This window comes from Filicampus tigris, chromosome 14, assembly GCF_054856515.1.
Source record: "Filicampus tigris isolate MCC_2025a chromosome 14, RoL_Ftig_1.0, whole genome shotgun sequence".
Lineage (NCBI taxonomy): Eukaryota > Metazoa > Chordata > Actinopteri > Syngnathiformes > Syngnathidae > Filicampus > Filicampus tigris.
Genome location: NC_141230.1, coordinates 1,974,172 through 1,999,183, shown reverse-complemented (window position 1 = coordinate 1,999,183; position 25,012 = coordinate 1,974,172). Strand labels below are relative to the sequence as shown.

The following is a 25,012-nucleotide window of genomic DNA, read 5'->3' as shown; positions in this document are numbered from 1 at the left end:
GTCAGTCGGTCCCCCCAAAAACGTCATAAAAAAGGGTGTCCGCCAGTGATGGACTAATGGTCAGTCAATGACTGATGGACCATCAGTGACAGACTCGTGAGTGACAAATACACTGACAGATGAAAACCCACTTGTGTCATTCGTCCGTCCATCACTTTTAAAAAGGTGTCCCGTCATTTGTCAATTGTCAGCAAAATAGGCATCAATCAGTCCATCAATCTGACGGAATACCCACTTCTGGCATCTTCTTTTGTATTTAATCTGTATTTTTAGTGCATATAGGCATAGCATAGCTGGCTAACTGAAAGGATATTGCAACCGATAACCGTTGATGCAAATAAAGGAACTTGAGATCTTATTTCGTGCGTGAGGGAGGACTCATGCAGGACTCCAAAGTGCTTCTCTTTAGCTACTGTTTTTACTGCCCTACCCCATAACAAAAATGAAATGGTTTAAAACAGTTTCATGATATAGCTCCACAAATGAGTACTATACAGCTCAGCCTTCACGCATATTTGCAGAAAATATCTTCAAACATGTATAATGTATGTATTTTGAAATATTCACTAAATAATAATCGATTGATTAATAATAAATAATCACTGGCAAGTGAAATCACTTGACAGTGTCTTTCAAGCGCTGATGGTGACCTTAAGGATCTTCATGCAGATGAGAGAGGAGAATAAGAGATGATGATGATGATGATGATGAGATATTTGTTTACAAACATGGCTGTGGCTGGATGATAATGGTTCCTGGTTGGTAGATTTACACTGTGTGCCGAATTCAGGCAGAGAGGGAACACGATTCAAAGCATGTGTGCATGGAAGGACAAGGAGGCAAGCTAGAGACAAGAAATGCAGAGGGTAAGTACATCAAATTCAATTATGTGCAAATTTGACATATAGTGTTGATTGTTCGGCAAAATGTTGGGAGTCTATGCTGCTAATCAGTTTGATCATATGCAGCTGCTGGTGACTCCATCACACCGAACCTGCAATCAAACACACACACACACACACACACACACACACACACGCATACGAGCTCACCAACACACACACAAACACACAACAAGGGGGAAGGGGGCTGAGCTCAAGTTGCAGAGCCAGCAGACCTGACAGTACCCCACCCCCTCACCCCCTTTCTACTGGCGCCACTTGTTGCACGACTCAGGTGATCAAGTGTTGTTGATGGAACTCACAGTAAGTGCTGTACCCAAAATTTGGTCTATTACCGTCCCAGGTGACCATGTACTGGAGGCCTCTGCGACACACTTACAGAAGCTTGTTAAGAGTGCAGGCATGATACCCATCGAGCATCTAGGTCGGGATTCTAAGATAGAAACACTTGAGAGCGGACAGAGCTAGGGACAAACAGTCATTGAATTTTTTGTTTGCTTGCCTGATGATTCCTCTTACTGAGTTCTCTTACCGTGCAAATGGGTAATGACATCACTCACAAGAAGTATAGTGTTGTGGCAGTATAAAGGAACGCACACGACTGACTGGTAAACACATTTTTATTCCTCGACTGCCAACAATAGAATATCACAATCCAATATTGTGCCAAAAAACATTCATATAAACACGCCCCGAGTTGTATGCCTGCTGGGTGAGAGGCATGGTCCTAAAGTCCGCCACACAGCCAACCCCCAAACACCCAGAAGGACACTCAAAACAAAAACCTCACAGGGGGCCTTACTAGCCTGCCACACCGACTACGTAGTCCATCCATTGGTGGCGCAGGTGAAACCTGTCGGGCTCGGGCCCAGGACAACGATAATCAATCCCGTCGCGCGGAAGTGAAGCTGGGAGCTTCGGAGGACGACCATGGCGAGGGACCCGAGCCGGCAACAGCACATTGCCTGCAACCAAATGAGTTGGTTTGAGCCTATCCAAAGAGACACGCTCTCTACGCCCACACATATCAAGCACGAAACATTTATCACCGTGCTCAAGCACCCTAAACGGGCCGTCATATAGGCAACCGGTGGGCGACCAGTGGGCATCGTGGCGCACAAAAACAAAACGGGCAGACATAAGCGCAGACGGTACGAACAGTTTCGGAGCACAATGGTGAACAGGTGCAGGAGTCAGGGTCATTCCCGATGAATAGGTAAAGGGTCGTGCGTCGGAAACTTCGGGCAGAAATTCACCGGGGACGCGAAGTGGCTGACCGAACACCAACTCGGCCGGAGCGGCGTTAAGATCTTCCTTCGGAGCCGAACATAGCCCAATCAAAACCCAAGGAAGACGGTCGACCAAGTTACCATCCGAAAGCGCAGCCCGCAGTGCAGCTTTAAGCGACCAGTGAAAACGTTCACACAACCCGTTAGCCTGCGGGTGGTAAGCAGTAGTGCGGTGTACCAACAGACCCAAGGACCCTGCCGTAGCAGACCAGAGCTCCGACTGTCTCTGTGTGCCCTGTGATTAGCTGGCAACCAATTCGGGGTGTCCCCCGCCTACTGCCCGAAGACAGCTGGGATAGGCTCCAGCACTCTCCGCGACCCTTGTTAGGATAAGTGGTGTAGATAATGGATGGATGGATGGATGGATGGATGGATGGATGGATGGATGGACGGATGGATGGATGGACGGATGGATGGATGGAAGCTTAAGAAATGTTCATAACGTATACCCCTCTGTGGAACCATCTCTTGCTTTTTTATATATATTATAATTTTTTTATAATATTGATGAGAATCAATAAGGAATCGGATTGATAAGCAGTATCGATAATAGAACTCAATTCACTAAATTCTATTCAATTCCCATCGATAATTGAACAAATTGTGACATGGGAGGTTTTGACCCGTCGCCAATGATATTCATTTCTGGTTTAACTATGTGAGGTCAAATGAGCAAAGTGTTGCTCTTGTTTACTCAAATGATCATATGGAGGGGTAGAACTAATACCAATGCACTGTTGGTAAATATACAAGTGCTGAGCAGTTGCTTATGGTGACTCAGATGAGTCCTGTTAAAGCTAATTTGGTGGCAAACACATTGCGTCGCTGCAAAAATGTGAAGAAAAAGGGAAACGAGGGAGCCTGGGGTGAAAAAGAAGAGATAGTTTAGAGGAGAAACCATGATATTGAAGCAGATGGCAAAATGTAGGTGTAGAGCAGCAGGGCTGAGTGTGGTAGGAAAGAGTGTGAAACCAAGTGTAAAACACATATGCAGAATGTAAACAAAATGATTGCTAAATCAGAGGTAGAATACTTCAGATGTACGGATGAATACTAATGATGTTTGAATCTGCATTATCTTTCAGGCATTCATCTTTTACTTCACAAAATCAACCTGTACACATGGCAGCAAGGTGAGTGGTCACTGAGGACATAACCGTTGTGAGTGGGAGCTCCAAGGCCATACATTTTGAGAATTTAACAGGGCTGGTGTGAGGGACTACATTGGGCACTGTGGAAATGGGTTACATAATTTCAAAGTATCACATGCATGGGTAATGCATGCATACAGGGTTATTTATTTAATGTCTCACAGTGAATAGATGACACACCAAGATCACACACACAAGTAACACCACCTCCGACAGAAAAACAAGGAGAACTGAGGAGCAAAAAAAAGCTGGAAGGTAAATGAACAAAAGTATCATTCATTCATTCATTATCCATACCGCTTATCCTCACAAGGGTCGCGGGCGTGCTGGAGCCTATCCCAGCTGTCTTTGGGCAGTAGGCGGGGGACACCCTGAATTGGTTGCCAGCCAATCACAGGGCACACAGAGACAAACATCCGCACTCACAATCACATTCATTCATTCATTCATTATCCATACCGCTTATCCTCACAAGGGTCGCGGGCGTGCTGGAGCCTATCCCAGCTGTCTTTGGGTAGTAGGCACTCACAATCACACCTAGGGGCAATTTAGACAGTCCAATCAACTTACCATGCATGTTTTTGGAATGTGGGAGGAAACCGGAGTACCCGGAGGAAACCCACGCAGGCACGGGGAGAACATGCAAACTCCACACAGGGAGGCCGGAGCCAGGATCGAACCAACGACCTCTGAACTGTGAGGCGGACGTGCTAACCAGTCGACCACCGTGCCGCCTCTCACAATCACACCTAGGGGCAATTTAGACAGTCCAATCAACTTACCATGCATGTTTTTGGAATGTGGGAGGAAACCGGAGTACCCGGAGGAAACCCACGCAGGCACGGGGAGAACATGCAAACTCCACACAGGGAGGCCGGAGCCGGGATCGAACCCACGACCTCTGAACTGTGAGGCGGACGCGCTAACCAGTCGACCACCGTGCCGCCGAACAAAAATATGTGTATTCTAAATACAAGCACCTGAATTATAGAAGTAAAAAAAAAAAAAAACAGGTTAGGGTGAGGGCGGCACGGTGATCGACTGATTAGCACGTCCGCCTCACAGTTCAGAGATCGTGGGTTCGATCCCGGCTCCGGCCTCCCTGTGTGGAGTTTGCATGTTCTCCCCGTGCCTCTGTGGGTTTTCTCCGGGTACTCCGGTTTCCTGCAACATTCCAAATACATGCTTGGTAGGTCGATTGGACACTCTAAATTGCCCTAGGTGTGATTGTGCGTGCGAGTGGCTGTTTGTCTTTGTATGCCCTGCGATTGGCTGGAAACCAATTCGGGGTGTCCCCCGACTACTGCCCGAAGACAGCTTGGATAGGCTCCTGCACTCCCCGCGACCCTTGTGAGGGTAAGCGGTATAGACAATGGATGGATGGATGAGGTTAGGGTGAGGAAGAGTTATACAACGTGTGTGGGTGTGTGCACGCGTGAGTGTCAAAAATTGTATGCAGTTTATTCCTACGTGCCATGAGCCTTTGCGTGAATTATTGGCACGACTTCCGGTATGAACCAAAACCGGCGTTTTGTTTACATGGAAAGGAAACTGTTTGCATGATTCCACTTCCTCTCACAATTATACACTTAATGTGAGAACGTCACTTGTTGCATCTTGGAAAATAGTTCAATCCCGCTTCCTACTCATGTAGTGGAGTTGGAGGATGACATAAAAAAGAGTCTGAAAATGACATCACAACTGCTCACAATGACCAATCACGGCTCAGATTCAGAAAACAGGTCATTGGTCGTTGTGAGCAGTTGTGATGTCATTTTCAGTCAACAGAAGACAAAATGGCCGCACCCAGAGATGGTTAAAAACGAGTGCATTTTGCTGCTTAATTTATATCCCACAAACGCAAAATTAATAAGAATGCAGTGTTTCAACTAGTGGGCCTGCTGGGAACATATTATTGAAAAAAATATGTTAGGGTTGACTTATGCTTAAAGTAAAAGTATAAAAGTAGAAGTTATTAAATTTAATGCACTAAACTAAAAGTAATGCAAGGATAAAAAAAATGCATTTGAAGTGGAAGTCAAGTCAAATATTTTCTTTTCATTACGTTCTATGTGCCCTGCTAGTCTAAACACGAGTTTCTGATTAATCTTGCAGTCATGACATAATATTTAATCAGATGAATCCACCCCAGCCCAACATTTTTTACTTGACTTGAAGCACAAAAGCTTGGGCCACATTACAGGGGCGTATTGTGCACTACCCCAACTTCCCCCCAAAACATTTTGATCAAGGCCATAATGATTATAATGTTTGTGGTTTGTTCTTATTCAACCATTTTCTGTAAGTAACTTAGACAATTGTGTGTACCGATAATGACCATGCAACATTTATATAGGAGCTGAATTGTGGCTGATTGTACTGTGTTGTTGACTGAACATACTAATCACTATCGCTAATGCTAATCACGGTTGCTAATCGTTAGCATGTCTGCCTGATTGTGGTTTATTCTTTTTCAACCATCGTCTGAAACTAACTTAGACAATTGGGTGTAATGACATTTTTATACGAGCTGAATTGTGGATGATTGTAGGTTGTTGACTCAACATACTAATCGCTATCGCTAATGCTAATCGCGATCGCTAATCGTTAGCATAGGCTCATCTTGTTCATGTCTATGAAAATACATGTGTATGTAATGCATAGAATGATAGTATTTTCTGTTTCTTGTGCAGTTTCACAATATAAACAGGCAACTTCGCTGCACACCTGGAGTCACTGGAGTTTGTTTGTTAATGTTTAGCTGAATGTTTAGCTGTTTGGATAAGCTGGCTTCCTCGACTAGCAAGGCCTGTTAGTTTAAACCAGAGCTGGGCAGTCCGTCCCTGGGCCGGACCGGTCGGACCCTCCGGCCCAGCTGGATGCCCATTTTTGGGGCGGAGGGGTGGGGGGGTGACAAATTTTCATTATATGTATCATGTTTGAGTCACAACCTGCTTTCCAATTGCCCCTTTGTAGTTCTGGTTTCTGGTGCCTACCGGCACTCTCCATCCAAAAAAGTCGGTGAGTCAGTCAGGCAGCAGTCACAAAACATAATATTCTGGCATGTTTAAACATCTGGCGGCACGGTGGTCGACTGGTTAGCACGTCCGCCTCACAGTTCAGAGGTCATGGGTTCGATCCCGGCTCCGGCCTCCCTGTGTGGAGTTTGCATGTTCTCCCCGTGCCTGCGTGGGTTTTCTCCGGGCACTCCGGTTTCCTCCCACATTCCAAAAACATGCATGGTAAGTTGATTGGATACTCTAAATTGCCCCTAGGTGTGATTGTGAGTGCGGATGTCTGTCTCTGTGTGCCCTGCGATTGGCTGGCAACTAGTTCAGGGTGTCCCCCGCCTATTGCCCAAAGATAGCTGGGATAGGCTCCAGCACGCCCCGCGACCCTTGTGAGGAGAAGCGGTACAGATAATGGATGGATGGATGTTTAAACATCTTTGTTGTATTTACTGTATGTGTGTTTTGTCACATTATCTTTGCCATTTGAAAGTGAAAATTTGGATGCCACATTGCATACTATTTTATCCCTTGGTCGTCAGAGCAATATGTTAAACTTGCTGAATGGAAATCATACATTTACTCACTTTCGAGGTTAGCATCATACTAATACCTTAACTGCCTCGTGCATTTCCTACTGTGTTTTTCAGCTGGGATATCAGGATGTGGCAGTAGCACTGATGCCCATTACCACCATCCGCAGACTCCACAGTGGCATAATCCGCAGCGAGAGACCCAACAACGAGCAATCGCATTCCCTGGTATTATACCATAGTCTTGCTGTACTCTTTCACTACATAAAGTTGGTGACAGGGACACAGGAGTAGTATTTTTTGGCATAGTATGGCTTACAATCCAGATTTTGTGTTCAGGATCCCGAGATACACGACAACAATATCAGAATTTGTTGCTACTCCCTAACTTTCGAAGATTTTTTTTCCATAGGGATATCGGAATACGGCGCGATGCAGTAATACAACCTACATGGTGCCCCACAACATGCACCAAATGTTATGTCATGTATTTCTCTAATTTGCTACGACAATGAAATGTCTTTCTAGACAAATTTAAGTCGCACTAGTTGCCATTTTTATAAATGTTACAGCCTTTGTTTTTCTCTCTAGACGGAAACTACCAAATGTTTGATCCGAAAGAGACAGCATCGTTGCAGCGGCAAGAAGGCGTTCAAACAGACAAAGATTCAAGACTGTATGTTTGGTGAGTTATCTCACAAGTAAACTACTTAATATGACAACACAGTTGTTTTTAAGCACAATGCTCTGAAGTAGTTTCTTTTGTGGCGTAAAATCATTCCTCCTCATGCCTTCCGGCAGTCCATGTATCTTAAAAATCTCCACGGCCACTGATACAAAAGCACGAGGAGACGGCCAGTGTTTGTGCGATTTACAATATACTAAAATGAAGTGTTCACATTCACCAATTTTTTTTTATTACCTCAATATATAAATTTACTTCAGAAGTTAATGAGCTAGTCTCGTTTTCTGCGCTATGACGTGTGACAGGCAAGCGAGTTCATGTTTGTGGGCGTGTGGGATTAGTCGAATCACTGGATGGAGTAGGAGGCGTTTAGAGGGGGATGAGTTGAAATGCATATTTCAAATCTTGCAAATCTTACCAAAAAGATGAGACTAGAATCAGGTGATGGTAAAATTGCAAGCTATAAGGTACAGTGGGACCTCTACTTATGAACGTTTCTTAATACGAAATTTTCAAGTTATGAAACGCCTCAACAGGAAAATATTGCCTCTAGTTACGAAAGAAATTTCAGGATACGAAGGGTAAAGGTATGGGGTGGTACTCGATAAACAAGAAAAAGAAAAAATTGAGAAAATCTGGGTTTTTTTTGTCCATACAAACAAAGCAAGAGATAATTGAAAAGTATGAGAAGGGGGATGCGTTTGGTTGACCTCGCCAAAGAATATGACCGTAATGTATCGACAGTTGCCATGTTATTAAATCAGTTCTTTACAAAACGCCAGGCAAAAAACACTTCTGAGAGAACACGAACCAAAGAGGGCAGAAAGCGATGAGGACAGCAATTAAAAGGAAACGACCATCATTTTTATTCTTTACTCTGTTTTTTGTTTTTTTACATTATGCACAACTCTCATTTATCATGCAATAATCTAATTGTAACATGTATTTGTTGCATGTTTTGATGCATTTTTATTCTTTATAAAATATTTATGTCTGAATATTGGGGGGCTTGGAATGGATTATGGCATTTACATGGAAACGCGTCTCTACTTACAAAATGTTCTACTTAAGAAATTTCTTCCAGAACCAATTAATTTCGTAAGTAGAGGTACTACTGTATTGAAGTTTGGTTTAATTTATACGTGTAATCACATTCTGTGTTCAATCCATAAAATACATAGCTAAATTAAATACTGTACCATTGCGCAAAACAATTTTTAGTCTCCTATGGCACTTTAGAGAGGAATGTGTTGACAATACACCATGTGAAGAATACACTAATGAAAACTGCACTAAGCAAAAAATATCACTGAAACCTGCGCTGTTCCCCAAATAGCTTTGAGCCAGAAAGTGTAGTTTGAGGATAATATGGTATTCAGAACTCTTAAAGGGGACACATTTTTGTTCACAATTAGGAAGAGGCTTGTCGTTTTATTAACAAGCCAGCCTGCGACATGCTTTTGTCATTACCCACCCAGCAAAAATTGGTTGAAAAGACATCACTTGTGTCCGTTGAAAAAACGTTTTTGAAAAGACGTCCTTTTAGTCCAAATTTGTTTGAAAAGTGAAAGGTGAAAAGACGTCATTTTCATGTCGCTGAAAAGATGTCTTTGAAAAGATGTCCTTTTACAGTCTAAATTGGGTTGAAAAGTGAAAGGTAAAAAGTCGTCATTTTCATGTCGTTGAAAAGACGTCTTTAAAAAGACATCCTTTTACAGTCTAAATTTGTTTGAAAAGTGAAAAACAGAGCTGGGCAGTCCCTCCCAGGACCCGAAAAAAGGGCTCGATTGAGTAAGGGATGAAGTGGATTTTCGTCCAGCCCACTAATCAGCACTCATGCGTGTCACATGGTCACAAGGCAGCCAATCTCAACCTACCCAGTGATACGCGTATGGCAGGGAGGTTATTGTTTGTTGTGCGGTGCTCAGTCATGGTTTCATAAAGTAGAATGCATACGTGTCCAGAATTTTGTTCAGCACATTCATGGTGGAAGTGAGAACAAATCTAAATTAATTAAAAAATTGTGTTTAGAATTGTGGCAAATTCATATATTTTGTGTCATGGTGATTTTTAGATATGAATTGAATGAATAAGACACCAACGTCAGTTTGCAAAGTGTGTCAGTAACAATCAGTCTGATTGGCTGCCAGCCAGGAAGTCCATCCCCAAGTGGCGCACGGAAGTGACATATGTTTTAAATATCTTTAATAAATGCCAAGGGCGGCACGGTGGTCGACTAGTTAGCACGTCCGCCTCACAGTTCAGAGGTCGTGGGTTTGATCCCGGCTCCGGCCTCCCTGTGTGGAGTTTGCATGTTCTGCGTGGGTTTTCTCCAGGAACTCCGGTTTCCTCCCACATTCCAAAAACATGCATGGTAAGTTGATTGGACACTCTAAATTGCCCCTAGGTATGATTGTGAGTGGGGATGTTTGTCTCTGTGTGCCCTGCGATTGGCTGGCAACCAATTCAGGGTGTCCCCCGCCTACTGCCCGAAGACAGCTGGGATAGGCTGCAGCATGCCCCGCGACCCTTGTGAGGATAAGCGGTATAGATAATGGATGGATGGATAATAAATGCCAATTACGATAGCAAAGAAAAACAACATTTTCGAGACGATAGTTTGTTAACATCATGCGGCATTAAAAGCAATACAACTTTATTTATATAGCGCATTTCACAACAGCTGCAACTGTAACAAAGAACTTTACATATAAAAAAACAAAACAATAATACAACAACAAAGACTGCTAAACACAACACAATTATCAACAACTATTTTTGGGCTAAATTTGGACCACATTGGACGGGCTAAATACAACACAATTATCAACAACTATTTTTTGACTCAATTTGGACCACATTGGACGGGCTATAACACAACACAGTTTTCAACGACTATTTTTGGACTAAATTTGGACCACATTGGATGGGCTAAACACAACCCAGTTTTCAACAACTATTTTTGGACTAAATTTGGACCACATTAGATGGGCTATAACACAACCCAGTTTTCAACGACTCTTTTTGGACTAAATTTGGACCACATTGGATGGGCTAAACACAACACAATTATCAACAACTATTTTTGGACTAAATTTGGACCACATTGGTCGGGCTAAACACAACCAAAATATAACGACTATTTTTGGGCTAAATTTGGACTATGTTGGAGGGGCTATAACACAACCCAGTTTTCGACAACTATTTTTGGACTAAATTTGGACACATTTGGATGACCCAAACACAGCCCAGTTTTCAATGACCATTTCTGGGCTAAATCAAGTCTAAGATGGACCGACCAGATTTGGCCCAAAATCCAACGTCCAGAAGACGTCTGGTGCTGGGTGGGTATACCCAAATGATCAAGATCATTTGATCTAAAGATCAACTGATCATTATACCCAAATGATCAATTACCCATATCCAACTGATAAAAATAAAATGCAAGTTATTTGTAGTATATTAAGCATTTGCATTACAAGGCTCAAAATAAGCAGTTTTGCATTGCAGTCACAATTTGCATTTCGTGCCTCCTCAAAAACACATTGAATAGCGAAACTGAGAATTTTAAGAATTGTAAGTTTATGTGATGGTTGAACCGCCGAGACTGTCCCCAAAAGCTTTGCTGTGCTGGACGCGCTTACATCACCTCATTGGAATTAGTCGATCAAGGCAAGCTTGGTGCTATTTACGCTGCACCAGCTAGCAAACAACGCACTATGGTGGCAACTGATGCAGCTAAACCTGTTGCGAAGTCGCTATTAAGTCAGGAGTAATCGTCTCCATGGACACACTTCTGACAAGAATCGTTTTCATGTAGGGATCACAAGGAAAGAGAGCCTTCTTCAGAGTATTACATCATGCTGTGTGACTCGTCTTTATCAGCTGGTGTTCAATAATCGTGAGACTCCGGAATTAAGTGCTTGGGTGATCGAGTACACTTACCCCAGAAGTCTGGCTAGAACAGTGTCAAAGTGGAGAGTATCCAACATTGAGCAGAAAAATAGCAGGCAATTTAAGTGTCTGGAGAGAAAATTACACTAAATAACGCTTAACAGGACCGGAAATTAATTATGTTCCATTACGTCAGCCAGAAGGAGTGGCCCATAATCCTAACCCTTTCATGCATAGTGGTCACAACAGTGGACAGCTATTTAAAAGTTGCTTTCGCCTATATTAATTAATCTAAATTAAAAAAAAATATTTTTAACCCTTTCATGCATTAATTGATAAATGATTTAATGTTATTATTTAAAATATATATTTTTTAGATTAATTAATATAGGTGAAAGCCTCTTTTAAATAGCTGTCCACTGTAGTGACCACTTTGCATGAAAGGGTTAAAAGTATATCCCGAGTCCTGAGTTTTGATTTTAACTTTTGTGATCAACACAATAACATTTCTCAAAATTACATGACAGTAGAGCTTGTGGTGCCAAAGAAAATACAGGAGGTGTGTTGCAAAACACTAACCATCACTTGGCAAAAAAAAGGAAGTGCGGCATACAAAATAACCCCGTCTTGAAAACACCCTTTAACTCTTAGTTCCATGAGGGGATTATGTGAACAAGCACCACACAGGCCCCTCCAGAATTCACCCATAGTAAAAATCCTCATGCATATGCAGAATGACAGCCCGATCAAGGCATAACAATGGAGATAACAAACATAACAAAGGGGTCGATGGAGGAGGAGGAGGGGCACCTGGGCCTGATGTCCATCAGGCGAGGTGCGGAGGGCGTTGACGGTGTCATGGCGAGCCCGGGGGTCGGCCGCGGAGCTGGAGAATACGGATGCCGTGCAGCGAAGTATAGGGACTTGAGGGAACAGGCTGAAGGTATCCACCAGGGAGGAGCATTGCCTGGCTGGCGACCGGAGCATCGTGGCCTTGGGGATGAACTCTCCAGACACACGACGAACCTGGCCATGAACAAGCTCAGCGGAAGAGGACCACAGGTTCTCCTTGTTTACACAGGGCTACCGTCATCGAGCCGTGGAACCTTTCACTGAAAACTCTGGTTTAGAGGTGATAGGTGGTGATGCAGCCACAGTATTCCAGAGCTCAGAGGTTAACTGCGGCCCCCTGTCAGAAGAGAGGTCAGACGGGGTACCAAAACATCCAAAGTTCTGATGAATGCGCGGGCCACTTCAGAGAATGCAGACCAGGAGAGGCGTTGGCCTCTAGCCAGCCTGCGTAATCAAGACTAGTGTTGTCAAAAGTATTGATACTTTTCAAAGTATACTTACGACACCGTATCCGAATACAATACTAATATGTCATGATATTGATACTATGGTGCGCGTGCCCGCAGCGTCCACACTATGCAAGCAGCGCAGCCTACCTGGCAGACAACCACTGGCAGTTAGGAGAGCCCTCACTGCGACCCGCTTGCAGTTCCACGTTTTACAGCTGCTAAGTATGCCAGTGTAGTGGCAGGAGGAAGGCCAAACCAGCCAGTCCTCTTTATGTTAACAGAAATATTTTTATGCCTTTTTAAAGTATTTGTCTTTTCTTTTTTTTACCCCCAAGGTATCGGTAAATGGTATTCAGTATCTAGTATTTTACTGGGTATTGATATCGACTTTGAAATTTTAGTATCGTGGCAACCCTAATCAAGACCGAGCTGAACAGTCCCAACCACTAGAGAGTCCACGACCATGTTGGCCTGTCAGTAGTGTACTTCAATATGAATGACATTATGCATTGTTGTCAGGATGGCCACGTCTTCCCTACCTTAGTCATGGAGTATTTGTAGTCCACAAACGCTATAAAGGGGTGGCACCTTTATCAGAAATGTCGGATCACCAGGAAAAGGCCGAAGGGCTCCCTTTTGAACGTGCTATTTGCACTCCCTAGGAAAAAGCCAATGACTAAAAAAGGCCAATGGCTTTAAGGCATCAATCAATCAATCAATCAATCAATCTTTATTTCAGACTCAGAAGAGGTCCATAAAATAACATAAAAGTGACAAACAAAGAATAGGTGAAACAACTACAATCCATACAAGCATTCTCTCCAGTGCCTCCAGAGCACAGAGGTATATCTAACTTATACTCCTACACTATTACTCCGCTCAGGTCTTACAAGAACACTTATGTCATTTTGTGAGACTATAAGTCTCATTAAAATGTATATACAAGCTTTCTTTTGACAGCATTCAGTGTTGTTACATTGTTCTGCACAAACAGCAGACTAGCACATGTCCAAAGAGGAACCTTCAAAAGCAGCCTTAGAGCATCGTTGTATGCAACCTGCAGCTTCCTAAATTTAGATTTCGTGTAACGACACCACAGGGAGGCGGTATAGAGTGGCATGCAGTAGGCTTTGAATAACGCTATTTTCACCTTATCTGTACATATTTCAAATTTTCATACTAGCAAATTAGCTTGTGCATACAGTTTGCAGTACTGCCTTTGAATGTCTTCATCGTCAGAGAGATCACTCCTGATGATGTGACCAAGGTACTTAACTTTTTCCACCACCGAAAGTTCCCCTCCAGACAGGTCAAACCTAGGTACCATTAACTTACGCTGCTCGCTAGGCCTTACATCCATCACTATACTTTTTTTAGTATTATACATGATATCAAATTGTTCACTGTATTCAGAACAAATCTTGAGCAGCTGCTGAAGGCCAGCAGAGTAGGGCGATATGATGACCAGATCATCTGCATAAAGTATATGATTTAGCAACCTATCCCCCACCATGCAGCCTGTCTTAGTTATTTAACCTTTGAGATAAATCTTCCACATACAGATCGTCCACCTATTGTTGGTGTATTGCGCCATTCAAGAGATGTCAGGCATCCGTGGTAACTGAGACTGGGGCCCCAGGCAACAGGTGACCCAGCATAATCGCGTGAGCCAAGACTGTCATGTTCCTGTGTTCTGTGGCTTATTGTTGTATTTTTCCAGCCCCTGGGTGAATGGGAGGAGCCTCCAGTGCACAAGTGCTTGGCATTACAATCAGATGTGTACACAGGTGCTGGATAAATGCAAGCTAGTCGCCGGAATATTGTTGCTGTCAGCCTATTTCCCTGGTTCGATCGTGTGCTTGTTTTATTTTATGTATCACGTATCTTCACGTAATTCATCCATCCATCCATTATCGATACCGCCTATCCTCACAAGGATCGCGGGGTGTGCTGGAGCCTATCCCAGCTGTCTTCGGGCAGTAGGCGGGGGACATCCTGAATTGGTTGCCAGCCAATCGCAGGGCACACAGAGACAAACACCCGCACTCACAATCACACCTAGGGGCAATTTAGAGAGTCCAATCAACTTATCATGCATGGAATGTGGGAGGAAACCGGAGTACCCGGAGAAAACCCACGCAGGCACCGGGAGAGCATGCAAACTCCACACAGGGAGGCCGGAGCCGGGATCGAACCCACGATCTCTGAACTGTGAGGCGGACGTGCTAACCACCGTGCTTACCACCATCGACCACCGTGTAATTCAGTTTTGGCAAAATGTTCTTTTGCATTTATCCCTGCTCACGTTCTTGTGCTCCCTTGGTTTAATAAAGTATTGTGTTTGTTAAGTTTTGTGTTTAGCTCTGCTTTGGGGTTTGAAGTTCTGGGCACACAATCGTGACAAAGGCAGCTTTGACAGGATCGAAAGTGGCTCCCATCTCAGCTGTCCACTTAACAGGGTGGTTGGGGACACACCCTTAAGGGCAGGTGCATAATGAATGTGGCCCGACCGATGAAACTGTGGTAGAACGTTAGCATTCCAAGGAATTCACTGACTGACCGAGCAGTAGATGGACCACGGAAAGCGAAGGCAGCCTCCGCCCTCGCTGGAAGAGGGGCGGCTCCCTCCTGGGTGTCGATGTGATGCTCAACCCCAGGGTTTGTTGTGGCAGCAGAGAACGTGGGCTAAGTCAAATTGGTCAGAGGCGCTGGAACTTGTCACCTGGAGAGACCGCCATATGTCGTCTCATCACGGACACGAAGATATTGAACAGAAAAATTGTGTATTCACAACCAACCATTGTTGACGTCCATCAGTTGACCATATGTGCACAGGAAGTTTGCGGCGACAAGGTTAAAAGAGATGTCGGACGTGAAACCTCCGTCACCAAAACACAGGTCCACAGTCCTTGTGATACAAGAACGACTGAGGGCGCAATTTTCAGGTGACAATAGCGGGCCGTTTTTCCGTCTGTTCCTCGTAGCACCGGTGTCCCTGTGGAATTCGAGCCCGGAGAGGGCATCCCTGACAAGCTGTCTTAAGGCCAGCACACCGGGAGTAGGGTTGGGCACCGGGAATCTGGAACCGAATAGAACCGCGACTAGCACTTTGGTTCTACCAGAATCTTTCAGTTTTTAAAATGTCGGTGCCACATTTCGATTCCTAATCAGTCTCGCGGAAGAAGCTGCCTAAAACAAACAAATTATCAATAGTGTGCACGCGGCGCGGATCAATCGTCAGACACGAGTGTAGTACAACCAAATGTCGCTCGCTAAGCCGCGCCGGCGAGCAGCAAGGGCAGAGTCTGCCGACATCACACAGACAGCAACGTGGACTACAGGATAATGCTCACGGGGAGTGACAATTATGGATGTTCGACACAGGTCAAAAGTGTGGCTGCGCTTCATAAAAAAAGACCAAGCTGCTCAGTGCTACAAGCAAAAATGTATCTCGTGCAAAGTGTCGTATTCTGTAAATATGTAGGTTCAACAGAGGGCAAGGAGTTTTTCGTTTTCCAGCAAGTTACTTATTTTCCATACACTTCTGCCTCTAACCCTATTCCCGGCCTTCAAAATAAAATCACACCAGCAAACCATTACACAACACAGACGAGGTTGCACGTCTAATATAATTAAACACCTCCGCTTACATGGGGTAGAATCGTGAGTGTTCGTTCTTTGACTCTTTGCGTCCACCGTTCTGAAATTCCTTCCTCCCCGTCGAGACGTCCTACAATGCTTAGTGTGCTTGAGCACGCATGCTGGCATTGCCGACAGTGAGTCAGAATTGGGTAAGTATACAAATGAAATATGTTTAATGTCCACATCGAGCACAAGTTTTTCTTTTTATTTGCACACTTGGCTTGCCAATGGGTGTTAATTAAGTAGCATGCTATAAGCTGCATTATGGTATTATATTTCCTTGAGGTGCTCCAAAATGAAGTTCTCGTGGATAATTCAAGCTCATAGGTTTGATATTAACTTGTTTGTCAAAAATATCCATTGAGAAAATAAAAGGAAAATTCATAAACAGTAGAAAACCTCATGAAACTAACATTTGACCCCACACCCCCACCCCAAAAAACCCAACAAAAAAACAGAATTGAGAATCGTTAGGAACCGGAATCGATTTGAGGAACCGGAATCACCCAAATTCAACGATGCCCATCGCTAACTGGGAGCAAAGCATTGGGTAGCGAGGAAGAAGCAGTCAGCCTTCTCTGGTAGAGGTGCTTCAGTGATCATATTGTTGGCGAGAGAAATGTAAATATGAGGTGGCATGTGACGGAGAAACAGTTTCATAAAAAGAAAATTAGGCTCCTCATGGCCAAGGTTTGCATTCATCTCTATGAGTTCAGAAGGCTTACTGTCCCCCCAGAGTCCCTTGCTAGCTGTCTAGCACGCAATGTCCACGACAGCTTGAAGTTCTTGAGGAGATGAGCCTTGAAAGCTGCATAGTTAAACTGGGCGGGAGGCGTTGTGATGAAGTCCACTACTCTGGCAGCAGTGGCGCTCCCTTGTGGCAAAACAATATAGAAGTAGGAGCGCGTCGTCATCGGTAATCCGGCTCAGAACGAATTGAACCTCCGTCTGTGCAAACCAGGCAGCCATGCACCTCACCCAAAACTCCGGCAGCTTGAGAATCACTTTATTTGCCATGTTTGATACAGTCACTGATACCTCAGAACTCACCTTGAAATCATCAGTGTGGTGCAGAAGGAAATGAGATACAGGAGGTGTATCCACAAAAGACTTTAGTGAACATCACTTCACAAAAACAGGAAGTTAACCGGAATCATAGCATACAAATCAGCCCCGTCCTGAACACACCCCTAAACTCATATTTCCATTGGGGAATTATTAATTATAAGCAATGCAATCTTATCTTTTTTGAATTTTTAAAAATCATTTTATCTTTGCCGAAGATCATATAAACCATTCAAAAATACTCAATTTAAACTGAAATCTATATTTTTCGTTTGAAATTGCCCCACTGAAAATACGTCTAGACAAGGAAAAACTGTTTACTGCTATGCAAAATGTGAATCTAAGAAATAAAATCTGTTTGAAAGAAAAGAAAACCAATTGTTAATTTGAACTATTGTCATATTTTTGTTTAATAAACTCCTTGTTTTGGGTCCCTGGGATTAACCTGCAAAATATTGCTTCTCAAATGAAGTCATTGACTAGCAAAACTGCTCTGTAAAGAACAAAAGTTATTTTGAGCCTTGCTTTGATATGTTAACTTTACACCCGCAATGAACCAAAGTAGGCCTACACTGCAATGAATGAACACAGCAGCAATATGATTCTTGTTTTGAGTTTCATTCTTTTAGAAAAAAAGGCTCAGACAAAGGACATACACATGTTTATGTGCAGGTCTTCTTCCACCTTTACAGAAAGGGTGGGGTCTTTTGGGGTGTGATGCAACACACACTTATACATTGTATGAGTATTGAATGTTGGGGAGATTTTTGCTGCACTCTTCAGCTGATTGTTTTTCACCCCAAGGAATCTGGGAATTGTTGGATATGTTTGTTTGGGAAAGTACCCAATGGAAGTATCCTGAAAGCTCTATGTGTGCTAATATGCTGTGTGTTTACTGTCATACTTAAGTCAGTGGTAATCAGTTAACCTTATCTGAGGTGTTAATGTGGCATTCAAAGTAATGAGCCTGACTCCCTTTTTGGCATGTGAATCATTGTCTCATAAATACATACATAGTCCCTGATGTGATAATATAATTGAGGCATGTTAACCCTTGGGAGTCCGCCCGCACCCTCACAAGCACACATAAGTGATCAGAAAGCGAACACACACAAGCACACAGACTGCACTCAGCAAAATAAAAATCTCATTATGCTCATGAACCTGAAGGTATGAGAGCAGTCTCTCATCTCAACCCGTGGTCTGGAATATTAAATGGCTTTCTGCTTCTCTGCAACTCCCTGGCTCCCCTCTCTCTCTTCCCCTCTGCATACATATGCCTGCAACCCTCCTTCTCCCCACTCACTTGCCTTTGGGATCAAACACACTCAGCACCCCAGGGGCCCCGGCTGGAAATGAATTGAAATTACAGCACTCGTTTTCCCAGGCATACATTATTATTCCTTTGGTGTCTTTTTTTTTTCTTTTTCGGAGGGGGGGGCGTAGTCTCTTTATTGCTGCTTAGCGGTTTCTGCATTATCCATGTACCGGTAGATGGTGAACTGCAATTGACTTGCTCAATGAAGACATTAAGGGATAAACAAACAGACAACAGAGAGAAACACATGAAAGGGATGGATGCTATGGACTGTAAATTAATATTACAATTAGTGCTGTCAAGAGATTAATTAATTATAATTAATTGATCTAATTAATCTATTTTCAATCTTACTTAAAAATTGCTGAGAAAAGTGCCAAAACCCCCCATTGTCTGTATGTATGTATTTGTATTTATGGTGAATCTTTTTTTCAATTACCCATCACCTTGAGGAACTGTTTGGCGCATTTATCAGCCAAGTCCCTGGTTTCTGTTTTCACGACGATCAGTTCAAAATGAGTTGAAGTTCCACTCAACATAAATAAAGTGTCCAGTCACGCTAAAATAACCTCCTGGTTCTGAATTGAGGTGCCGTGATCTGCGGTTATAGCAATACATCTGTCCGAATCCTAAACCAAAACATCAAGTTTGCTTTTCTTTTCACTGTCATACAACTTGCTGATTTTAGTCATCATTGCAGTCCTGCACGGTGGTTTGTGTGATGGGTCATTGGACGCTGTTTGCAACACCTCAATGACTCCCTTGTCTTCAACTATGTCGATCGGCCAGCAGTTCATCACTATTCCCTTGGCAAGAACATTCGTCAGCCTGTCGGTCGCAGACTTGCTCATATGGGGGCTGTTCTCAAGTTTAGTTTGGCGAAGGGCTTTGCAGTGGCTCGCTACATTAGCGTCTTCGTTGCTATCATTAGCTGTGGCTTTAGTCGCGGATGGTCACTTTGCATTCATGTGGTAGGCTTGAACTGCTTCTTTGGTAAGCAAAGTCATTCTTACAAAGAAGGCATATCACTCTGCCTTTATCAGTAGTGCTGTCAGGGCGTTTTTTAAATTTACCATTCATCGAACCAACAACTCTCACATGCTCTTCCATTTTTACGTCTTCTTTCTGCTCCTGAACTTGCCCACTCACCTACAATAGGAACCTGTCATGCAAAGCTGGGCATTTTACTAAAACATCACAGTCCGTGTATCGCGTAGACCCAGGGTACCCTTCCGCCGTCCATCTATCAGCCTAAAATAGTCATCGTCTATAGGCTGATTGATTGATTGATTTTAAATGGGCTTCCGTTAGCGTTTCCCTCTACCAACTTTGACAAACTACCACTCCGTACCCCTTCGGCTGGGCAATATTTGAAACGAAAGACTGACTCACTGTGGAAGCCTCATCACTGCTCACATACATCTTCTTTTAGCACTTTCCAGGACCTTTTTGGCACTTTATGTACCTTTAAGGACCTCGGAAGCCTCACCACATTTAGTCCGGCCCTCAGTCTCGTAACAGGGAAAAAAAACATGACTTGCTCTTGCCTGTTCCCTCAATCTAACAATACCATTGTTACAGAAACCTCACCGCGACCGGACTAAATGTTTCTCCTTTTAGCACCTTTAAGGACCTTTTTTGGATCGTTATGTACATCTAAGAGTCTCGTGCCTCACCGCATTTAAAGTCGACGCATTTAGTCTGGGCCTCAGTCTCATAACATAGGGAAAACATCACTTCCTCTTGCCTGTTCCCTCACTCAAATCTGTCCCCCAAACAACAACAACAGAATCTAACAAGACTATTGTTACAGAAACTTCACCTCACCGCGAAAATAGGCGATTACATGGACCGAAAAAAGGGCTATGCTTAGTCCATTCATCCATCCATTATCTATACCGCTTATCCTCACAAGGGTCGCAGGGCGTGCTGGAGCCTATCCCAGCTGTCTTCGGGCAGTAGGCGGGGGACACCCTGAATTGGTTGCCAGCCAATTGCAGGGCACACAGAGACAAACAAACATCTGCACTCACAATCACACCTAGGGGCAATTTAGAGTGTCCAATTAACATACCAAGCATGTCTTTTGGAATGTGGGAGGAAACCAGAGTACCCGGAAAAAACCCACGCAGGCAGGCACGGGGAGAACATGCAAACTCCACACAGGGAGGCCGGGGCAGAGATCGAACTCACGACCTCTGATCTGTGAGGTGGACGTGCTAACCAGTCGTCATGCTTAGTCCTACTATTTTTTTTTAAAGTTTCCCATTTATAGTGCATCGTCTACAAAATGGCCGTCAATCATCGGTGGATAGACAGACCGGTTCGTCACATAGGTGGAATGCCCAACTATGCTATCTGGTTATGCCAAACACAATGACAGTCAAACAGTGTCCACTTCAGGGTGTGACACTTACCACTGTTTTTTACACCCCCAACAACTCAAGCACAAGCCCCATCCGTCAAAACAGATACTATCATAATCATACAGAAACAGTAGTTAGAGATTGAAATTAACGCGCTAAAAAAAATAATAACGCTTTAACTGTGACTGTAATTAATTGATCGCAATTAATGCAATTAGTGCATTTTGACACCAATATCCTTTTGCTTGAGTCGCTTTTTAATCCAGTACATTTACCAGTTTGTTTCATTATGTGCAAAGATATCTTGCTTTTTTAATCTTCAACCCCTTTGTGCACAGAACATTTTACTAATTACCCCCTTTTCCAAATTCAAGGCTCCAGACTGTTTAGGCAGCTTCTTGTCCTCTTATGGAGCACAAACAGCATGTTTTTCACTTCATAAATGTGATAAACAGTCATTTAGCTAACAAATAAATAATGAAGTATGTGTTTTGATTAAAATTTGCATCAGTGCTGCATCAATGAGGTTGGAGTATTGATCCTTAATTATAACAGTCAGGTCTCTGATCTCAGTTGGACTCATTGCCACCCTATTGGCACAATCTGCAGCTATGACCAGTCCCCATGGCAACCAGTGTACTGTTGTATGTGTGTCATGGTGTGTGCGTGTGTGTAGTGTTGGGGTGGGTGCTTCGATGTGTCTGTGGATTTATCATAAAACACTCTCCTGACCCCTCCTTCTCCTCCGAACTTCATCTGCTGCTCTCAATTCACACTATTGACTGTGTAGACATTAGTTAATCCTTCACTGGTCAGAATCCACAGTAGAACTGGTGACTTAGTGACATTTAAGAAAGTTAATGAAATGTTTGATAACAGGAAGAAAATATTCCAAATAAATTTGACCTCATAAGGTTCAATTACATGTGGTTGATCTAATACAATGGTCCCCGATCACTGGTAGCGGGCCGCGTTGGGCCGCACGGATGAAAGAAAGAAACTTACAGGACTTCCGGTTTATTATCTGAAGCTGAAAAAAAATTTATATTTTTAAAAGTGACCGTATTCTCTCTATTACATATGACTGACTCTTGACACATGTCAAGTTATCTTGGTCACACAACGCTAATATTAAATTCACAAAAGCTACTAAAATGAGTCAAATAAACAGACGAATTTGGAATGTTTCTTTGCAATGGGGAAGAAGCCCAGTGAGCATTCAACACCAGAGCCTGTGGCCAAGAAGAAAAATAAAGGTGAATGTCACAGATAATACCAAAAGACTGACTTGAAATGGATTTACGGTGACAGGTGATTACGACACACGAACGAAGCCCGCTCTGCACAATATGCGGTGAGCGCCTCTCCAATGAGTCAATGAAGCCTTCAAAACTGATTTGTCAACAAATGTGCCTTGAGCGCATCATACTTGGTGCCTAACCGCATTGCTAAGCTTAAAAAGTCATTCAATATTGGTGATAAAAAAAATAACAATTTTTATTAAACTTTTTTTTATTGTTGTAGCACTGCACACCTTCAAACCATTACTGCCAACCCCACCCCAAAGCCCCACCATCCCCATCCAACCCACGCCCACGACTCAGTGCAATTGCCGGTCCGCAAAGGGTTATAGAATTGTTGCAACTGATCTGCAGCAGGGGCAGAGCCATGGGTGGGCCTGGGTCAGCACAGGCCCACCCAGATTGACAGACTGCCCACCCAGTGAGATTCATGAAAAAAAAAATATACCGGTACTTAAAAATTTTTAGGAAATTGTTATTAAATTATTTTGGAATTTGTGCTTTGTTGTATTTTTTATTTGATTGAATATTAAGAATGGCATAACTGTGGTTGTCTAAGGAAGATCTGAACTCCATATTATTCAGTTCACCCATTAGCCACGTTCTGGCTCCGCCCCTGGTCTACAGCAGAAAAAAGGTTGGGGACCACTGATCTAATAGATGGAAATGAGTTGGTTTATGAATTGCAACTGTAGCTCTCTCCACAACAAAAGTGACACAGGCGGTTCTTGGGAACGGGCGTTTATTGCTTTCGCATCCTCTGCCGTGGTCATGACTTGCACACGCCTTGTACACGCCATCACACGACTTGCACACGCCGTGAGAACTACATTTTTAAACAAGGAAACAGTAAAAATGAGACGCACAGCGTCGACATAGTAAATAAAAAGTACAACAAATGAATACCTCGTTGGCCGCTTGCCGTGAAAAGAGGTGAATGTCCGGTAATCCACAAAGGAATTTCTTTTGTCTTCATCAGTGTCCTTTTGATGTCAGTTTAACTTCCTAGCATGCACAGTAGCATTGGCATGAACAGGTGGACATGCGCAGTTAATGTCCCTCACTCCAAACTTGCAGTGTAGCACAAGAAATAAAAGTACCGGACATGAACACATGACATTATCCACAGTAATTAACATGTTCCCTTTTGTTACATCTAAGCAATACATTATATTTACTTAAAATAATCTATTAATTCACAACAACAACAAATCACAGAATTTCTGACTCTACTGACAAACTATGAATTATTTATTCTCAAATTCAAGAGTTGCAGAGCAACACTTACAGCAACAATGACGATGAACCGTCAAGGAGAAAAACTGGAGGGCTGTCAGCAGCAGGACAGTGTAAAACGTTTAAGGTAAAAAAGCTTCATGTCACCTAATGTCTGAAAACTACAATCAATCATCACCAAAATTCATCAGCACATCTGTACACATGCCCACCTCATCCTCAAACCAATCGCCCCAATATTTTTGATTTTATGGACGTTAAGCCTTTTTTGAGTGAGCCTACATGAGGAAAAGGCTTAAGGTCTATAAAATACAAAATTTTGACGCGAGAATGCAAGTAATTGTTCAATTATTTTTTAATTTATTTTGAAAGGGAGGATTGGTAACAAATAACAGGTTGCACTATCTCATATCTCAGTGTTAAAAGTGAAAACAATTTGCAAGAAACGTGAAGCAAATGCACATGACTTGTCTTCGCAGGCCACATAAAATGAGCTTGCGAACCGGATATGCCCCCCGGGTCTTGACTTTGACACCTGGGGCCTAGATAGACCAGTCGGACATCGAGAAGCGTCGAATTGCAGTATCTGATTGATGTAATGAACACCATCGCAACATCGGATCCCGTTGGGAAGCGTCTGGTGGTCGTTTGAGCATGTTGAATCTGCGTCGTAGGTCGTGACATTTGGTCACTCTGATTGACTGTTAGCTAGCGCACGGGGCAAAAACAGGAAGTGATGAATGCGGATAAATACTGAAGATGCCTTTTCTGCCTTAATCTTATAGAAAATGTAAGTATTGCACGATATTGTGTCAAGAGCAGGGCGTAAGCGCCGGTCACAGTTGGCCAACTTCAGATTGGTCTATCTCCAGGCCTTAAGTTAAAATCATACTGCAGGCCAAATACATTTTGTAGTTCAATGTTTAGTGGCAAGATTCAATCATAACCGTAACCATTTATGACTGATAGACAGTCAGTTATTATCATTGTTGACTCACTATGATCATTTTCAATTTAGAAAAAAATATATGTGTATTACAGCAGTCCACTGATTCCAAAAAGATGCAAGTTGGATTGATTTTAGACTAAAACTTTTCCATAGGTGTTGTTGATGGTGAATCTTTGTCCATATGCTCTCTACAATCCTAATGAGGGCAAGCATCAGACAATGGATGGAAGAATAATAGCAATCTTCAAATAGCAACATTCTCCTTGCAAAATTGTGTTTCTGACTTTCCTTTGAGCGTACAATGCTAAAGTTGTGGAGGATATAGCACCCTGGCCTGTGCGTTGTCTTAACTCTCGTCAGATGCCACCCTTT

At 43.2% G+C, this 25,012-nt stretch overlaps 1 protein-coding gene across 1 annotated transcript in view; it reads left to right on the top strand.

Annotated features, from left to right (window-relative positions):
• The window catches only part of LOC147136056 (uncharacterized), a 56,609-nt gene that overhangs the window by 8,084 nt on the left and 23,513 nt on the right, over positions 1-25,012 (top strand). The window contains exons 2-6 of the mRNA XM_086052135.1: positions 767-866; positions 3,277-3,324; positions 6,319-6,363; positions 7,001-7,111; positions 7,475-7,568. Of these exons, the coding sequence (XP_085908261.1) occupies positions 858-866; positions 3,277-3,324; positions 6,319-6,363; positions 7,001-7,111; positions 7,475-7,568 (307 nt within the window). The 5' untranslated portion in view covers positions 767-857. The remainder of the gene's footprint in view (positions 1-766; positions 867-3,276; positions 3,325-6,318; positions 6,364-7,000; positions 7,112-7,474; positions 7,569-25,012) is intronic.